This window comes from Hippocampus zosterae, chromosome 10, assembly GCF_025434085.1.
Source record: "Hippocampus zosterae strain Florida chromosome 10, ASM2543408v3, whole genome shotgun sequence".
NCBI lineage: Eukaryota > Metazoa > Chordata > Actinopteri > Syngnathiformes > Syngnathidae > Hippocampus > Hippocampus zosterae.
The window spans coordinates 3084354-3101625 of NC_067460.1; the positions used below are offsets into that span (position 1 = coordinate 3084354).

Here is a 17272-nt window from a genome sequence, read left to right on the forward strand (position 1 = left end):
GGCTTCCTTGAGTCAATTTCTTACTTACCACAGGGCTTTTGTGCAACCTTGTCGTATCTTCGAACTAAAAGTTAAACACCATTTTTTTTCTGTGAGTAACAAAGGCTAGATTAAAAAAAGTTGAGTGTTGAATCATGACAACAGTCATGAATTAAGTCTTTTATTCCCCATGACGTATAAATGTGTCTGAAAAACCACTACGGTTTCCTACCCAAGACGTATTTATACGTCTTTTGCGAGTTATTTTTTCTTTTCATCAAAGTGTGCTGAAGGGTCTGATGCTACTTTTGACTCAGGATATGGCTTGTCTGCATTGTAAATCATTTAAAATATTTCCAGCAGGTGGCAGCGGGTGTAGGTGATCAGTCAGGATTATGCTGCAAAAGAAGTACAGGTGAAAGGATGCAGGGAAAAGTTGTGGAATTAGGAGACAGTAGAGATGTACAAATCAAAACAATGAACCTTTGATTATTGCTTTTGGGGAAAAAATCTTCCACAAAGAAGGAAATGGAAGATTAAGTAGCTTATCATCGCAAAAGGAAGCAGCAGCCATCAAAAGAAGCTGCGAGGATACGAACGTCGTTTTTTTAAAGTGTCTGAGTATTTTGCAAAATTTTCTGGGTAACGCTTGTTCGTGACTTAGGTAGTTGTCCCCCTTTTTTACAATTCCTTTTCTACCTTAAAATAATTAGGTTAATCCTATGTGATTTTCATGGGTTGTTTTTACCACTCCTCAAAATAATTTTTTACACAGAAGGCTGGGGATGACTGTCGTGCATGTGCTGGAAGCTAATAAGAAAGGTATATTAAAGTACTGATGAATGTTAAATGTTTACTTTATTGTGTATTAAAACATTGTATCAAGAATAATACCCAAAAAGAAAAAAAAGACATTTCAAGATGCATTTGCATCAGTACTTATTTGTTGATCTTATTTGTTGAGGCTATTTGTTCTTCTTAGGCGAAAGGTGAGCTCTCTGTCTGGATCTTGACAGCCTGATCATGTTTCTCACATGCTCTCCTGCAACTTTTGTCTCTCCTCTGTCGGGTGACTCTATGTTTTCTGTGTCAACTGAAATCATGCTCTCTTAGTCAAAGGGAGAATCTTGGGTGACCTCAGATCCCAAAAGATCCTGTAAGTGGTCTTGCTGCTCTGCTTCAAAACTTATCCGGGATGGTGAATCGATCTCAACACAGGCATTGGCTTCCTCAGCTTCCACTTTAAAAATTCCAAGGGTTAAAAGGGCCGTCTTGCCATCTTTGTTTTCATCTTGATTGTCTGTTGGAGTCAATTCATGATCCGTTTTTGACTGGGGTGATGTCGATCCAACTGCAGCTGATGATTCCATTACATAATTATCTGTCTTCTTTTGGAAAGAAATAATTTGTTGTTTCTCTGCAAAGACGGGAAAATGAAATGTTTCCAAATCTTTTTCCTCTTTTTCCAAACTTGTTTTAAATGATTACCTGAGCTTAAAATGAGGTTGGGACTGTCAGCTGGAGTGTGTAAAAGTGGCGCTGAAGGTGGTATGTGTGTCATCCTCTGCCATTCTACAAAAAAAATAAAAAATAAAAAAAACAGTTATTTTCTTCACCAACGACAAACACATTAACATATTTTTAGAAAACATACGAAATATGAACTAAATATGAAACTATGAAAGGGAAATTAAGTGAATATACCACACATCTCAAAGTCAAATTACCGTGGTTCGAAGAAAACCAAAACAGACATGTTCTTTTTTTTTTTTAAACAATGGATGGAATAAATATGGTGCAATGCTTGATATAACTCGAACAAAGCTCCAGGTGATTTAATTAAAAGCAACAGTCCAACGTCTGTTGTTGTCCCACCCAGGCACACAAAATACCTTCCAATAATGATTAATGAACCAGTCAACTGATCTTGGGCCACACAGCCTCCAAGCGTGTCTCCGTGGTAAAAGGGTGTTTGTTTTTACTCACCACTCTCCACTAATCTGAATTTACTGGATAAACAATTCAACCTTGTTTTGATCCAAACCAATAAGAAGTCCCCGGAGCACAGTGCTAGCATGTCATTTTACATGTCATTATGAAAGGCTTGTGTATCCAGTATTTGGATAACTGCTTGTGATGTCAACTCTTCATCAAATTCAGAAAGCAGATTTTTATTTACTGTATGTAGAACGATGAAAAACAGTTTAGAAACTGTCATAAGAAACTAAGTCATAAAATAACACAAGTATTAATATTTGTCCTTTGGACTATGATTTTGGTGTGGTTATTCATGTATTTTGACAAATTTTATAGTAAAAACCGCAGAAAAGTCTTTATTTCCTGCATAAATAAATGTAGTCTCCTTCGGATACGAGAGTTGAGGCATGGGCAGCCGATATGACATAAATCCACAGGAACATTGCTTGCCTTGAGGCAGCCACTACCTCTGCCTCAAGGAAGGCGGCGGTAGTGAGCAGCCTGATAGGCTGACACCAGCCAGGTGACGGTGTACTCCTACCCGTGTGCAAAAAAGAGAAGTGTGTTATGCGACTCTACAGGCTGTTATTTCTTGCCCTGAAAATGGGGGATTTAGTTTCAAAGCTGGACTTTCAAACAAAGCAGGAAATAATGAATACTGGGATACCAATGCCAGAACTACCAGGATTGCTTCAAATGACGGGAAAAGACGATGAACTACTTGTTCTTTTCAAATGCAATGGTATACACGTAAAGACTGGTTCTGTGGCTGTGCTATAATAATGTATTTTCTGCTTTCCCTGCCTTTTATTCTCAACGAGTGAGACAGTGTGCACCATACGGGATTGTGTGACTTGAAAACTTGCCAAGAAGCCTTGACAAACATGAACGATCAACTGACGGGCTGTCTGCATCCTGTGTTTGGAATGGTTCTTTTTTTTCCAACCCGCCGATGAGTCCTCTTCCTGATCGGGCTTCGTCACTGCGGTGAATTGTTTGTCTTGTATTTGTTGATAAAATTGTCAATCAATTTAGTTATCGTATCAATAAAATAAAATAAAATAAAATAAAAGGGTGATGAACATTTTGAGTCACCAAAATTAACACTGGATCAAATGGTATTTTTTTTAGAGATCTCCCTAAAAACTAGCAAACTTGGGCTTATATTAAATATTTTGCTTTTGTTGCCACCACGTTGTGAACCAGTGTGAAATCAATTTCAAACAATTTAAGCTTTGAAAAGCAACATTCAAAAATTCAATTTTGACCTTCTTTGAGACATGTTTTATGTACTTGTTTAAGTGTAAGGAAGCAAATCTTTTTTGTCTTCATATTTTGCCACCACTCTGGGGAGGGAGTGACCCACTAGTCGTGAATCTCACCGCACGTCACTGATGAAAACCTCCTGTATACAAAACATGCATTGACGAACAAGATTATGAGGCGATGAATAAACACTGCACAAGTTATTAAAATAGACAGTAAGGGGTAATAGGCATTTGTAGTTGCTCTTCTGGTGGAAGCGAATTGTTAAACATCTGCAAAACAAAATGGTTGTATCTATAAATCAAGAATTAAGAAAATTAAATAGGACTAACCCTGTAATTCATGTCGTTTAGTATTCATTTGTGTTTGAGATGAAAAATGGAAATCCACTGGTTTGGGTAAACCTGTGAATGCCTTGGTTCCAGATGCGCTGCTTGGGAAAGAGATGATTGAGTTCTGGCTGTCTGTCAGAAGGCAACACTTCTTTTGTGCCTGAGAGAATGCAGCAAGGGACTCCATGGCACTGGTGAAGGTGTCATGATGCTGGACTAGTTGGCGTACCCACTTGGACAGACCTGAAAGTAAACAAAGGCACATCAGAAAATACTAGTTCACATGCAAATCTATTATCTTAAATATAAGACGGCCTTGATTATAAGACAATTCCCTCTTTTTCAAGACTCAAGTTTGAAAAAAGACTTTTTGAACACCAAATTAATTTTTATAAAGAAAATAATCACAGTACATCTGAAACAACTGGTTATAACAATATGTTTGAGAGAAAGAGCATGTTATTTTGCATCATTCAATTCTAAAGTGCAATCACATTTATAAATGAATGGCTTCCGGTTTTTGAAATGTAAATTACATCATAACTTCTACTCAGCTGCCGGTTAACCTGGCCGATTTTCGACCCAATTTTCAGATTGTCACTACGTTTCTCCATTTTCTGTTATCTCTTCTATTATTTTCTTCTCTTTTCCTTGTTACCGCTATTTTTTTTATTTTTCTTCATGCTACCGCTATTTTAATTTTATTCTTCGTGGCAGGGGTTCATCTTGGCCTGGGAAGTCAAGTTCAGCATTCGCTTCAATGATATCTGGCGCCATCTAGCGTTGTGAATGTGTATAATGTCGCGTTGTGAATGTGTATAATGTCTAGACACCGAATATAAGACGACCCCCACTTTTTCAGTCTTATTTCTTTTTTTGTTATTAAACTTTTTATTGAATTTTTTCAAACAGTTAGAAAAAAGAAAAACATGGTCACGTGTTTGAGTACATAGAACCACACCAGTTCCGGGCATCAAAATAGTACATACATACATTGACATCCCTGTAAAACGGGTTACAATTACTGCCCTCCCACCTATACAATGTCCTGAACACTGTGCCATATGAGTAGAAAAGTAATGAAATAAAATAAAATGATAATAATAAACAAAAATAAACTTGAGTGGAATTGGGCCAATAGGGTAACTCAACTATCTGTTCAAGCACTACCTTAGGTTTCCGTAAATTTTATCCAGGTATCCCATAATGTCTCAAATTTTTCTTCGCCTCTTAGAGTAAATGTCAGTTTCTCCATTTTAAAAATTTCCCCAACCACCTTAGTCCAGTCTTTGTCTGTTGGGGGATCTGTCGTCAGCCATCTTCTTGTGATTGCCTTTTTGCTCGCTAACAGTAAGATGTTGTAGGTGTATTTCTGAGCAAAGTTAATGGTGAAGTCAGGTTCCAGTCCCAAGTACAGGGCTTCAAAGGTCGGAGGGACCACTGTTCCATAATCCTACCCATAGTCAGCCTTGTCTTTTCCCAGTATTTGGAGATGACCGGGAATTCCCAAAACACATAAAAATGTGAGGCTTTGCTATTACCGCAGGATCTCCAACAGGTTGTATTCATTCCTTGTGAAGTCCCTTGGGCCGGAACTCTAAAAAACCTGACAACATTCTTCCACCCAAATTCCCTCCAAGAGAGAGCCGATGTACATTTCCATTGCTGTGCTATTGTTCTTTCCCATGCTTCCAGTTGAATTGAAATGCCAGCCTCCTTAGCCCATTTATTCTTTATATATATTGTATCCCCACCTTTTAGTACCTGTAACTCTTTGTAAATTTTCGATATATTACCCCTTCCAGGGTCTGACCCATAAAATAGTAGGAATATCTTGATTAAGCCGAAACCACTTTGTTGGACCCATCCTGTGCGTAGAGATCTCTCTAGGTAATGTCTCAGCTGCAAGAATCGATAGAAATCTTGATTACTCAATCCGAAATTGTTTCTAAGATCTTGGAATTGTCGCATCCCGCCCGCCTCAAGGAGGTCCCTATATATCTTTCGGCATCCCCTTTCTAGATTGAAAAAATCCGTAGATCCTCCTTTTATCCTTACTTTTGCTATTGGCATTTCGTATATAGCCTGTATAGTTCTTATAAAATCGTCATTGAATTTAAATCTCCGTAGTACCTTATATAAATATGACCAGTTGACTGAGTCAAAAGCCTTTTCCGCATCCAATCCCAGCAAAACGGCTTCTAAGTCATGTGCCTTTATATGAGCAATTATGTGTAGGGTTCTTCTGACGTTATCCATAGTCTGTCTCGGCCTAATAAAGCCGGTCTGATCTAAGTGTACAATATCTGGAAGTATCGATTCCAAACGTCTTGCTAAAATTGATGTAAAAAGTTTATAGTCTTGGTTCAAGATGCTAATTGGACGGAAATTTGCACAGTCTGTTTTGTCCTTCCCCTCTTTTGGTATCAAAGCAATATTCGCCTCTCTCCAAGAGGGGGGTATGGCTCCTTTTGATAGGACCCAATTGAATGTTCTCAGTAGTAATGGCGATAAAATGCCTTGTACTACTCGGAGGGGAATCCATCTGTCATTTATTCGGCCTTAGTCGGGAAATAGCCTTCTGTAATTCACCCATAGTCACTTCAGCCATGAGAACCTCATTTTGATCTCCTGAGACCGTTGGGAGGTTGAGTGACTCCAACATAGCGTCGGGAGCTCCCCCATCATCAGGGACCCTTAGGGAATAGAGATTTTTATAGTATCTTTCGAAGCAACCCTGGATATCCTTGAAGTCATGTTTCATTTGTGTGGTGCATGGATCCTTAATTTTATGTACCACCCTCTCGGCTTGTTGTTTCCTTAATTTATATGCCAGGTTTCTCGTCGCTTTACTACCCGCCTCATAGTAATTTTGTTTTAAGAAAGTAAGTTTTTTCTGAACGTCTAGATCGTAGATATCTTTTATCTGATTTTTAACGGCCTTAATTTTTTGGTCCACCTCCGATCGAACGTTTTTTTTTGTGTTGTCTCTCTAATTGCTGCAATGAGTATTCGAGTTTCTTCAATTTCTCCAGTCCGGATTTCTTTTGCAAAGCCAATTTTGCAATAATTTTCCCTCTCAAAACTGCCTTGCCTGCATCCCACACCATAATTGGGGACACCGCTCCGTTGTCATTTTCTGACAAAAATAGTGAGATTTCCTCTTTTATTTCCTCCCTCGTGCTTCCCTTAAGTGCATTTAAGTTAAGCCTCCATGCCCATGGACTTCTATTATATTTTACTTGCAGATCTAAATAAACTGGGCTATGGTCTGATAGGTCCATTATTCCAATTTTACATGTCCTTATAAGGCAGAGATCTTTACTGTACATGAAAAAGTAATCAATCCTTGAATAAGTATTATGTGGCGCTGGGTAAAAAGTGTAATCTCTGGTAGTTGGGTTAAGCTCTCTCCACACATCACATATGCCCATCTCCTTCATCATCTTTCCCACTTTCTCAGCCACTGGGTTATTGAGCTGCTGTGATGTTCGTGACACGTCCATTTTAAAATCGAATCTTATATTGAAGTCACCACCACATATGACCAATCCTTGGGCCTTAGTTATCATTAAGTCAAAAATATGTCGATAGAACCCCCACGATGCCCCAGGTGGAGCATAAACATTTATAAGGGTCACAACAGATCCCTCCATTTTACCAACAATCATAGTGTACCTCCCTTCTTTGTCTTTAATTTCTGACGACAACTCGAATATTACTTTTGTGGAAATAACAGTAGCCACACCCTCCTATGTCCTTTCTCGTAGGAGGCAGAAAACACCTGCTTAAATCCCCGTCTTCTGAGTTTCAAATGTTCCAAGTCAGTTAGGTGGGTTTCTTGCAGAAACATTATGTCTATCTTGTCTTTCACCATTTTGCCCAGAATTTTGCTTCTCTTGATAGGATTTAGGATACCTTTCACATTGTACGAAGCGAACCTAAGTGGCATTTTGTGACTTTCCATCAAAAAGTAAGCAACGCCTATTGCTTAAACGACCCATTTTCCACTCGAACACTGACATGTTGAAAAAGAAAAAGGAAATAAAAATAGAACAAGACCTGAGAAGAACAAACTCAGTAACGTGTGAAAGTTCCGCCGAGTAAACACCCCGCTGCGAGGTCTCAAATTTGACCCCAAAAGAGCCAGGATCTTCTGCTGGCTCGGAGGGGAAGCCTCCACTACAGTTTCCTTGTAGAGGGCCCTCTGTTAATCGTCGCTCTCCCACACACATTTATGCATAGGAGTCCAAGCATCCCCGATCATATCTATGTATACATCCATGCACACATACATACTAAGAGTGTGGAAAATAATCGATATTAATCGATACATCGATGCACACGTGCGCGATCCGAGTGCATCGGCTCATTCACTGGGTACGACGCGATTGACGGGTGAAATCGCGATTCATCACGATGCATTGATGGATATCGGTAAAATCCGATTCAAGCGCCGTTTTATTCATGTTAAACGTCACATATCTGCCCTTTCCTAGGCGCAAATGAATGCACCATCATTGCTTTGCGTTTTGTGTTGAATACGGACGGTAGCCGTGCGTCACATACAGTCCAGTACACAACTAGCGAAACATTATGGAAGTTAGCGCAAGCAGCAGCAAGGAAACTAGTATATTTAATGCAGCCGCAACATTCAAATCTTATGTTTGGAAATACTACGGCTTCGAAAAGAAAGACGGAAAGCTTGATAAAACCTCCGTAATTTGCAAGGAATGTCGCACTAAGAAGCCATACAGCGGCAGCACCACAAATATGCAGACCCACTTAAAACGATGGCACCAGATCACCGACAAGTTTCCCTCCCGCTCCCCCGCTTCCCCGCCCAGTTCCTCGTCGGACACCGGAGAAACTCTTGGTAAACCAGGTCAGGATCAGAAAAAAATTGCCTCTTATTTTGGGAGTCCCCTTGCAACTCACTGTGACCGCGCAATGGCTATAACTAAGGCCACTGCTTATTTCATATGCAAAGACCTCCAGCCTTAGCGTGGTGGACAACGAGGGTTTCAGACAGCTTGTGCACGTTTTGGAACCCAGGTATAAAATACCAGACAGGTCTGTGTTCACTTACAAACATATTCCCGATGTGTACAACAAAGTGAGAAGTGAGATTACTGTGTCGCTGAACAGTGCGCAAAGAGTTGCACAGTGGATGGGTGGACATCTCGCGCTATAGATTTATATATATATATAATAATTATTATTATTATGGGCGGCCCGGTAGTCCAGTGGTTAGCACGTCGGCTTCACAGTGCAGAGGTACCGGGTTCGATTCCAGCTCCGGCCTCCCTGTGTGGAGTTTGCATGTTCTCCCCGGGCCTGCGTGGGTTTTCTCCGGGTGCTCCGGTTTCCTCCCACATTCGAAAAATATGCATGGCAGGCTGATTGAACACTCTAAATCAGGGGTGTCCAAACTTTTTGCCAAGGGGGCCAGATTTTATGTGGTAAAATGTCGGGGGGCCGACCTTGGCTGACATTCTTTACATTGAACAACAATATTGTTCAACAAATTTGAGTAAGCCAGTCTGTTTCACATTTCCATTTTTATTTTAATTTCAACAATCTTAAGAATTTCTTTTGGTTCATTTGAAACGGGTATATCACATGCAACTGCTTATTCACTTGACTTTTTCTTAAACGGAAGTCTCCTGAGTGCAAATTGATTGATTTGAAACATAAAATGTATCACCATGACTTTTCAATAGTCACAAAACCTTTGACTCGAACAACGGGGAAATGAACAAGCAATACACATATCCACAACTGCAATGATCATTTGAAATATGACATATCAGTCAATATAAACACGGAGTGATGTCTTGTTAACTCGTGAGTGATGCCCTCTAGTGTCTAAATGCTATTACTCATTTAGTGAATGCTATTACTCATTTAGCCACTAGAGGGAAGCAGTACTCTATGAAACATCACTCACCAGTCTACGAGACCTCAGTCAATGCAACACGTGTTCCATTGCGCCCAACCTGCGGGCCAGACGGCACTGATTTTATGACAGGGGCCGAGGGCCGGATGAAATTCGACCGCGGGCCGGATTTGGCCCGCGGGCCGGACTTTGGACACGCCTGCTCTAAATTGTCCCTAGGTGTGAGTGTGAGCGTGGATGGTTGCTCGTTTCTGTGTGCCCTGCGATTGGCTGGCAACCGATTCAGGGTGTCCCCCGCCTACTGCCCGGAGACAGCTGGGATTGGCTCCAGCACCCCCCGCGACCCTAGTGAGGATCAAGCGGTTAGGAAGATGAATGAATGAATGAATTATTATTATTATATTTCATATAAGACACTCGGTGAGAATAGTCTGTTTGTGTTTACACTGTAGCAACAGCTGTGAGTCTCAGGTGCCAAATTGTTTACATTTTCTTTGCACAAAACCCAATTGTGAAAGGGCTTAAATAAGTTGTTTTACAAGTTCTACTGTTTATAAGGAATAAAGTGGTATCCTTTTTGTAATACCATACTGAATTCCATCTTTTTAAAAGCTTTTTTTCTTATTTGCATCATGTTTAATTGCACAATATCGCAACAAATTGCATTGTATCGTATCGGATCGCATTGATTTGAATTTAATGTGTATCGAATCGTATCACATCGTGACGACGGTGAAACGTATCGCATCGTATCGCCAGAAAATTCCATGTATCGTTTAAGTATCGCTGGCAGTGGATCGAGATGTGTATCGAATCGTCCTCAGTGCTGAGATTCACATCCCTAATACATACACACACGAACAGGCATACATACTCATTGACTCACGTATACTCTAAAGCATAACCACCTAGTTGCATTTCACATATACGTACGCACACCCACACACATACTCGTGCATACCTATTTCCCTACATACCTTTCCACATGTTCCTACAGTGCTTACTAATACACTTACTCACGCACACCCCTGTGCAATCATACATAACTGCTCAATCGTACGGCTGTTCGCGTATACACCAACACACCCATGCTTACACCCATGCCCCAGCATATTCACACATAAACCCAAATACCGTTCAATTCAACTAACCCTTAGTTGTTCCACAGTGGAAAATCTCGTCACCTTGTCAGGCTTCAACAATTTTCATTGTCCACTCTCCTGTATGCGGCCAGTTTTTTCTTGAAACCCTAACGTGGAGCTTCCAGCTGTTGTTCCTCACCGCTCGCAGGCCGATGCCACAGTCTGTTCTTAATTTTGTCAATCCAGGTGGTAGGAGGTTTGTATACAGCCACGGGAAAACCCCTCTTCAGCATGTCTGAAGTGGCCTCCTGTGCTGAGTTGTAAAGGCACGTTTCCCCCTCGTAGAATATTCTCATCCTCGCTGGAAACGGAGTCTGAAATCGTATCCCTTTCTCCCACAGCACCTTCTTCGCCTCTGCGTATCCCGGCGTTTCCTCAGGATCTCTGGAGCATAGTCGTGGTCGACAAAAACTCAATCTTCAGATCGGTGGAGGGAGAAGGCTCAAGTTTTCTTTAAAGAGATGTTCTATAAACACTATCATCGTTGCCGAGTTGGTCTCAACCCCCTCCTCAACTCCATGAATTCTTATATTGTCCAGTCTTGCACGTCCCTCTTGATCAGTTATCTTATCTTGCATTGTAGCTTGTAGCTGTAGCAGCTCCCTCGTAGCCTCTTCCAGCCCCAGCACTCTTTCTTCTGTCTCCGAGATCCTCGTTTCGACGTCAACTATTCTGTTGTTAGTCATCTTAATTTCGTCCTTGATTTTGGTGAGTGTATTGGCGCTTTCACGCCGGAATTCCCTTAATTCTTGCAGGATCGTTGATAGGTTAGCTGTAGCCTCATTAGCCCGTGGCTCCCCGGGTTCGGGCCGGCCGTCAATCTCGCTTGCGGCGCGATCCTCCCCGTCCGAGTGGGTTATTTCAAACTGTGAAACCGACTTTTTGTGTGCTTTAGGCATTTCGTTAACGCCTTTAAATACAAATAAAACTAGTCAAAATACTAATAAAGTACGGTGTTGCTCGAAGTGATCGAGGAGCTCAGCAGCCGTGCGTCCTACTCCCTGACAGCCATCTTGTGTTCTTTTCAGTCTTATTTCAATGAAAAAAACACTGTCTTATATTCGGGCCAATATGGTATATCGCAACAGCTCTGATCGCAAGCTGCAATTTCAGACTGTTACGCGCTAATAACTTCCAGTGATGCAGGTAACGCATCTGACACTATTTTTAAAATAGTTTTTGTGAATGAGACTGATAGGATGATTAGGATGCAGTGCGCATTAACACAAAAATATATGACTAACATGCTAACTAACAAATCTCCATACAATTATCTTGTTTTGCCACAAATGGTATCTTGACTAAGACTGTCCCCTGCTCGCTGTTTCTCATTTAGGAAAATAAGCAAAGGTTTCTCCACTTCCTCGAATATTTGTGGCCCTTGTTTTCTTAACACATGAGATCCTTTAGCGACATCAGTGACTTTAAGTTGGTCTTTATTTTTTTAGGATGCTGCTGATCATCGATTTTGGCATGCCGAACTCCTAAGCCAACACAGACACACGTACACTTGTTCATATTTCCCGATCAAATCGTTCTTAAATTCAATAGTTGTGTGCTCTTTCCCTCTTTTTTTTCACCAGCTTGACTACTTCCGCTTGCTTTCTTTGGTGCCATGATTAGGGGTTGATACACAATGCAGAAATAACAGTCCGATTTGCGTAGATGTCAACAAACATGATGCGTTTAAAACCCTCTCTGGGCAGGTGATGCAGATTTGTAACAACCAAGTACCTTTACTTTACCTGTTACAAGAACTTAATTTGAGCCTGAGATGGTTAAAAAATAGTCTCTATTGAACACGTCCGCTCAAATTGGACGCTCTTTTTAAAAAAACTCTTTATTGAACACGTCTGCTCACAATGGAACGCTGCACGAGGAAGCGTCACTTCCTCGTTTACCCGAGGAAGCATCACTTCCTCGTGTAAGGAAGCCGAGAGGAGTGGAGTGGTGCATTCAAGTGTGCTCAGTTTGGTCGAGAACTGATTTTCGGTCGTAACCCGAGGCAGAAATTTTTTTTGTCCTCGACCAAATCGGACCAGACGTTCGAAAACCGTGGTTTGACAATATATATCTATATCTATATATAGATATAGCTATATATACAGTACATATATATTTTAGAGCTGTCAGTTTAGCGTGTTTTTATTGGCATTCATTTAAATGAATTTTAACAAGATTAAATTTTGCTCGCAAGATTAACGCGGCACACATCACAGGGGATGTTACGTATTTCTATAAATAAACCAGAAACAAAACAACAAGCGCGCTGCATAGGTCCACGAACGTTTGTTTTGCCAGCCACGGCAGTGCGAGACACCGAAAACGGATACTTAAAGAGTTTATGAATGGAAACTTTACTTTGAAAAAGTTGCCAGATTGCTCCACTGACAAGACCAAAGTTACCTGTTCTTCTCTCTGTGTGTATCATACAGGTATACGATCTATGCCACTGACGCGATTGTTACTTGTTTGGAACTATTTTGTGTGGAAGGTTACAGCGTTCCGTGTCCATATAAATAGAGCTACAATGGTAGCGACCTAGCGAAAGTAAAATGTCTCCAGTGTTGTCATTGAACCAAGTGTAGTCATTCGAAATGAGGTCTACACAAAACCGTAGAGAGACTTCCGCGCAAGAAGGACCAACACAATCAACATAGCCTGACTGTGTTAGGGGGAGTGACCCCCTCCCACACTTTCAGAATGGTTTGCCCCTGTAGCACGGGGGAAGTGCGTGTGCTTGTTTGTAAGGCCGGCTGTTTCGAATACAGCGGCACATAATGAACACTGGTGTCCGGTGTCTCGTTATTCTTCAACAAACATACAGAAACAGACTCCTGTGTTCAAAGCAAACTTGAGAAAAATGAAGTATGCAACCATGGTTTAAATCCACTATAGGCTGAGTACTAGTGTACCTTAGATGTGCACTTTATAATGTTATATTGCTCTGTTTTGATTTCATTAAAAAAGCTGTTAAAGCAGCTGTTGTGTGACAAAATATTTTTTTCACCGTTATTGATGGACAGTAATATTGTGTGAGAGATTATGTGTGAATAACTGCACCAAGTGAAAAATGTTCATGTAAAATTCAAAATCGAAATTATTTCAGTAAATATTTGCATTTGGCACATAGAAAACTGATTCATGATTCCATGTTGATGAGAGCATTAAAATGGCGGAAAAAAAGGACAAAAAATGTAAAAGGAAATTCAGAAACGATAAAAAATGAAATTTGAGTTAATTATGACAGTTGCATTTTTAATTAGATTAAATATTTTAATCGTTTGACAGCTCATTATATATATATATACAGTATATATATATATATATATCCCATTTAAACATGGGTTTCAAAGAAAATCCCAGAGGTCCACAACTATTAAACCACTATTTTCATAGATAATGCAGACTAAATTGGTCACAAGAGCCGAGAAAGAAATTGTTTCATAGATAATTTGGTTAAGTGTCATGAAGAACTGATACAAGGCATGGATGAAGCCAACCAGCTAAAGTACTTGTTGGATTGCCAAAACTACCACAGGAGCAGGTTTATATTAAATGCAGATGATCTAAATTTACCATCTTACCTTTGATATACTTATTTGGATTATTCCTGAAACGGTCATCCACTAAGATTAGGGCACCCCAGTCTTCTCTGTGACGAATACACCTGAACACATAAAATCATACATGTTGTTTTCCATTTCAGTTCAAATCAATAAAATTGCAACAGCATATTTACCTTCCCAGGGCCTGGTTTAGAGCTCGGTAAGCCTGCATCTCATACCAGTGATGGCCAGGGAGAAGACCTCTACTCTTTGAGTGCTGATCATTGTACTTCATCTTGAGTTCGACCTACAACACACCATTATTTAATAAACATTGGAACTATTAGATGAGGATAATGGCAGATACCTTCTTGATCAAAATCCAGTCGAACTGTCCCCATTGACTTTTGAGATTTGACATTTCAGAATATTTCATCTGCCTTTTGGTTGTCATACTCAAGTATTTTGTCAAGGTCCCCGGAGTTTTGTGATGTTTGATTTTTGCAGAAGTGTTGACAACAATGGCCTGATACTCTTCCATTTATTTTGAAAGTAACTTCAGCCATCGCATGAACTTGAATACTTTAGAGAGTTTGACCTTGTCTTACAGATGGTGTATGGGACATATGCCATGACAAACTGAGTGGTGGAAGGTGAGGAGGTCTCAGTGTCATGAGCCATTCCTGCCCAAAAATGACAGGCATTCTTCCAACCACTGGAATCTGTCGATGCTCACTGTTATCATCAACATTTTGAAATGGACAAGTGAAAAGTTCATCTGCCGTCTGAGGGGTAGCCATGAAGGGCAGGTGACTGAACAGAGCTATAACTAATCTTGACAGGTACTATTTGTTCGCCCAGAGCTACCAAAGGCAAGTGACAGGTACATCATGTCCCCTCATGTGCATTAAACAAAGTCACTGTAGCACAGCTCGCCTTTGTTCAAACAGTTATACCAAATGAAAATACTTGCTGAAAATTTACGACAATGACTGAGCAGAACTCAAGCACTGACAGCACCACATAAGCCTGGCCTTGCGGGAAAACACAAAACCAAATCACCTACACTATCAATAAACAGTGGTTCTCTTGAACAATTCAATAAATGTCCGGCTTCAAGCTTGTGTTTGCCATGTACCACGAGACAGTTGAGCAATTAAAATAAATAGATGAATGAATAACTTCTAAACCTACAGCTCCTGCACAAAATGCCAGTAGCCCAGAGGGAGGCTGTCATCTAAATCCAATTCTGACCCACTTCAGCATTCTGCCTACCAAAGAAACCTGGCCTGTATACTGTCATATTCCAATCTAACATGACAGATAACATATGTGAAAAAGCCACTTATGGCTTGGAGCAAATCTCACAATGTGCAAGAAACCACAAGCTAGAAGGGATTAGTTGAAATGTCAAGTGATCACTCGCTTGCTTTGGCCTTGCTATCTAAAACCTGTTCATCCTGAAAAATATATGAGACCATGATTAGGGATGGCTGTCAGCAAAGCACATCTAAAGACCATTTTAAACTGGACTTTGGAGGTGGTGGAGAAGTGGGAGGTGCATTTGGAGCTACATGACTCTCCCTCTGGCAGTTTGGGGCATCTGGTGTCACTGAGGTTGTTGAGAGGCCTCATCTCTGACTGAAATTAATCGACATTAGAGTGACTCATTCGGATGTGTCCGTGTGAGCAAGGAACACAGACATTTGTTGAAAAGAAATTGCTCTTTTATCACATTATTCCCATATGATTAATGGATTTGGAAGATTAGAATCTACAGAATGTTTTGTCATTTTATATAAAGATGAAAAAAAATTATTTGTAGATCCTTCATCATGCAGCACTGTTAAAACAACAGAGGAGTTTGTGTCAAGTTTTGATTGACAGTCAACAGCCAGACTTCTACCCTGCAGAGCCTGCTCTACAGATTATGGATGAGACTGAAGAGAGCAACACCAAACATCCATCCATTTTCCGATCTGCTTTATCCTCACAAGGGTCGCCAGGTGTGTTGTAGCCTATCCCAGCTGTCTTCGGGCAGTAGCCGGGGGACATCCTGAACCGGTTGCCAGCCAATCGCAGGGCACACAGAGACGAACAACCATCCGTGCTCACACTCACACCTGGGGACAATTTGGAGTGTTCCATTAACCTGCCATGCATGTTTTTTGGAATGTGGGAGGGAACCGGAGTACCTGAAGAAAACCCACGCTGAGAACATGCAAACTCCACGCATGAAAGGCCGGAGCTGGGATCGAACCCATGACCCCTGCACTGTGAGGTCGACGCGCTAACCACCGGACCATTGGGATTCCAATTTTTAGTTTGGCGATCTCAATGGGTCACATGCTTCACGCATTAATTTCAAGCAAATGATGATGCAAAAAAGGAGAGACTTCATTTATTTTATTTCAAAGTCTGTTCCATTACTTTTGCTCATATAAAAACGTGGCCTGTTGTTTCAAAGGTGGTGGTGTCAAGTGGTGAGAACATCTGCCTCACAGCGCAGAGGTCATGGGTTCGATTACAGGCACCGACCTTCCTGGGTGGAGTTTGCGTGTTCTCCCCACGAGCGTGCGTGGGTTTTCTCCGGGAACTCAGTTTTCCTCCCACATCCCCAAAACATGCTTGGTCGGTATACATCTAAAGTGTCCCTCAATGTGATTGTGAGTGTGAATGTTTGTTTCTTTGTGGGCCCTGCAACTGGACCAGTTCAAGGGTGTAGTCCGTCGACTGTCCTAAAACGGCTGGGATAGGCTCCATCACACCCGTGACCATCGTGATTTCAGATAATGGATGGATGTTGTTTCAAAGAGGTACCACTCGAGTGTGCTGACCCACTGCATCATTAGCTGTGTACTTTTTTGTAGGCTGTGTACTCTGAAGGACCCTTCACATGGTGGATCCTCAAAGTCTCTTCCTCATAAAGCCTTTGTGGACCGCATAGACCATGGCAAATTTGAACAGGGCGAGCAACTCTCAATTCACTGCCTTCTGTCCCGCCGTAATATGACCGCAAAGTGCTCAGCTGAAAAAAGATATGAAGTTTTGTCACTTTGTGTTTGTTGTTACGTCGTGTGGACTTGATGTGGACCTTTTTCAGCATTTTTTTGGCCACGACATTCATCA

At 41.0% G+C, this 17272-nt stretch overlaps 1 protein-coding gene across 4 annotated transcripts in view; it reads right to left on the reverse strand.

The window, feature by feature from the left end:
* Positions 1-818: 818 nt before the first annotated feature.
* brip1 (BRCA1 interacting helicase 1) overlaps positions 819-17272 on the reverse strand; it is a 79798-nt gene continuing 63344 nt past the window's right edge. For 3 of the 4 annotated variants that reach the window (XM_052078843.1, XM_052078844.1, XM_052078842.1), the window contains 5 exons: positions 14338-14450; positions 14183-14265; positions 3555-3797; positions 1468-1551; positions 819-1396 (listed from right to left, as the gene is read on the reverse strand). In XM_052078843.1, coding sequence (XP_051934803.1) covers positions 1089-1396; positions 1468-1551; positions 3555-3797; positions 14183-14265; positions 14338-14450 — 831 coding nt within the window. In that variant the 3' untranslated portion in view covers positions 819-1088. Of the gene's footprint in view, positions 1397-1467; positions 1552-3554; positions 3798-14182; positions 14266-14337; positions 14451-17272 lie in introns of those variants that run through there. The other variant, XM_052078846.1, reaches the window with a different exon arrangement.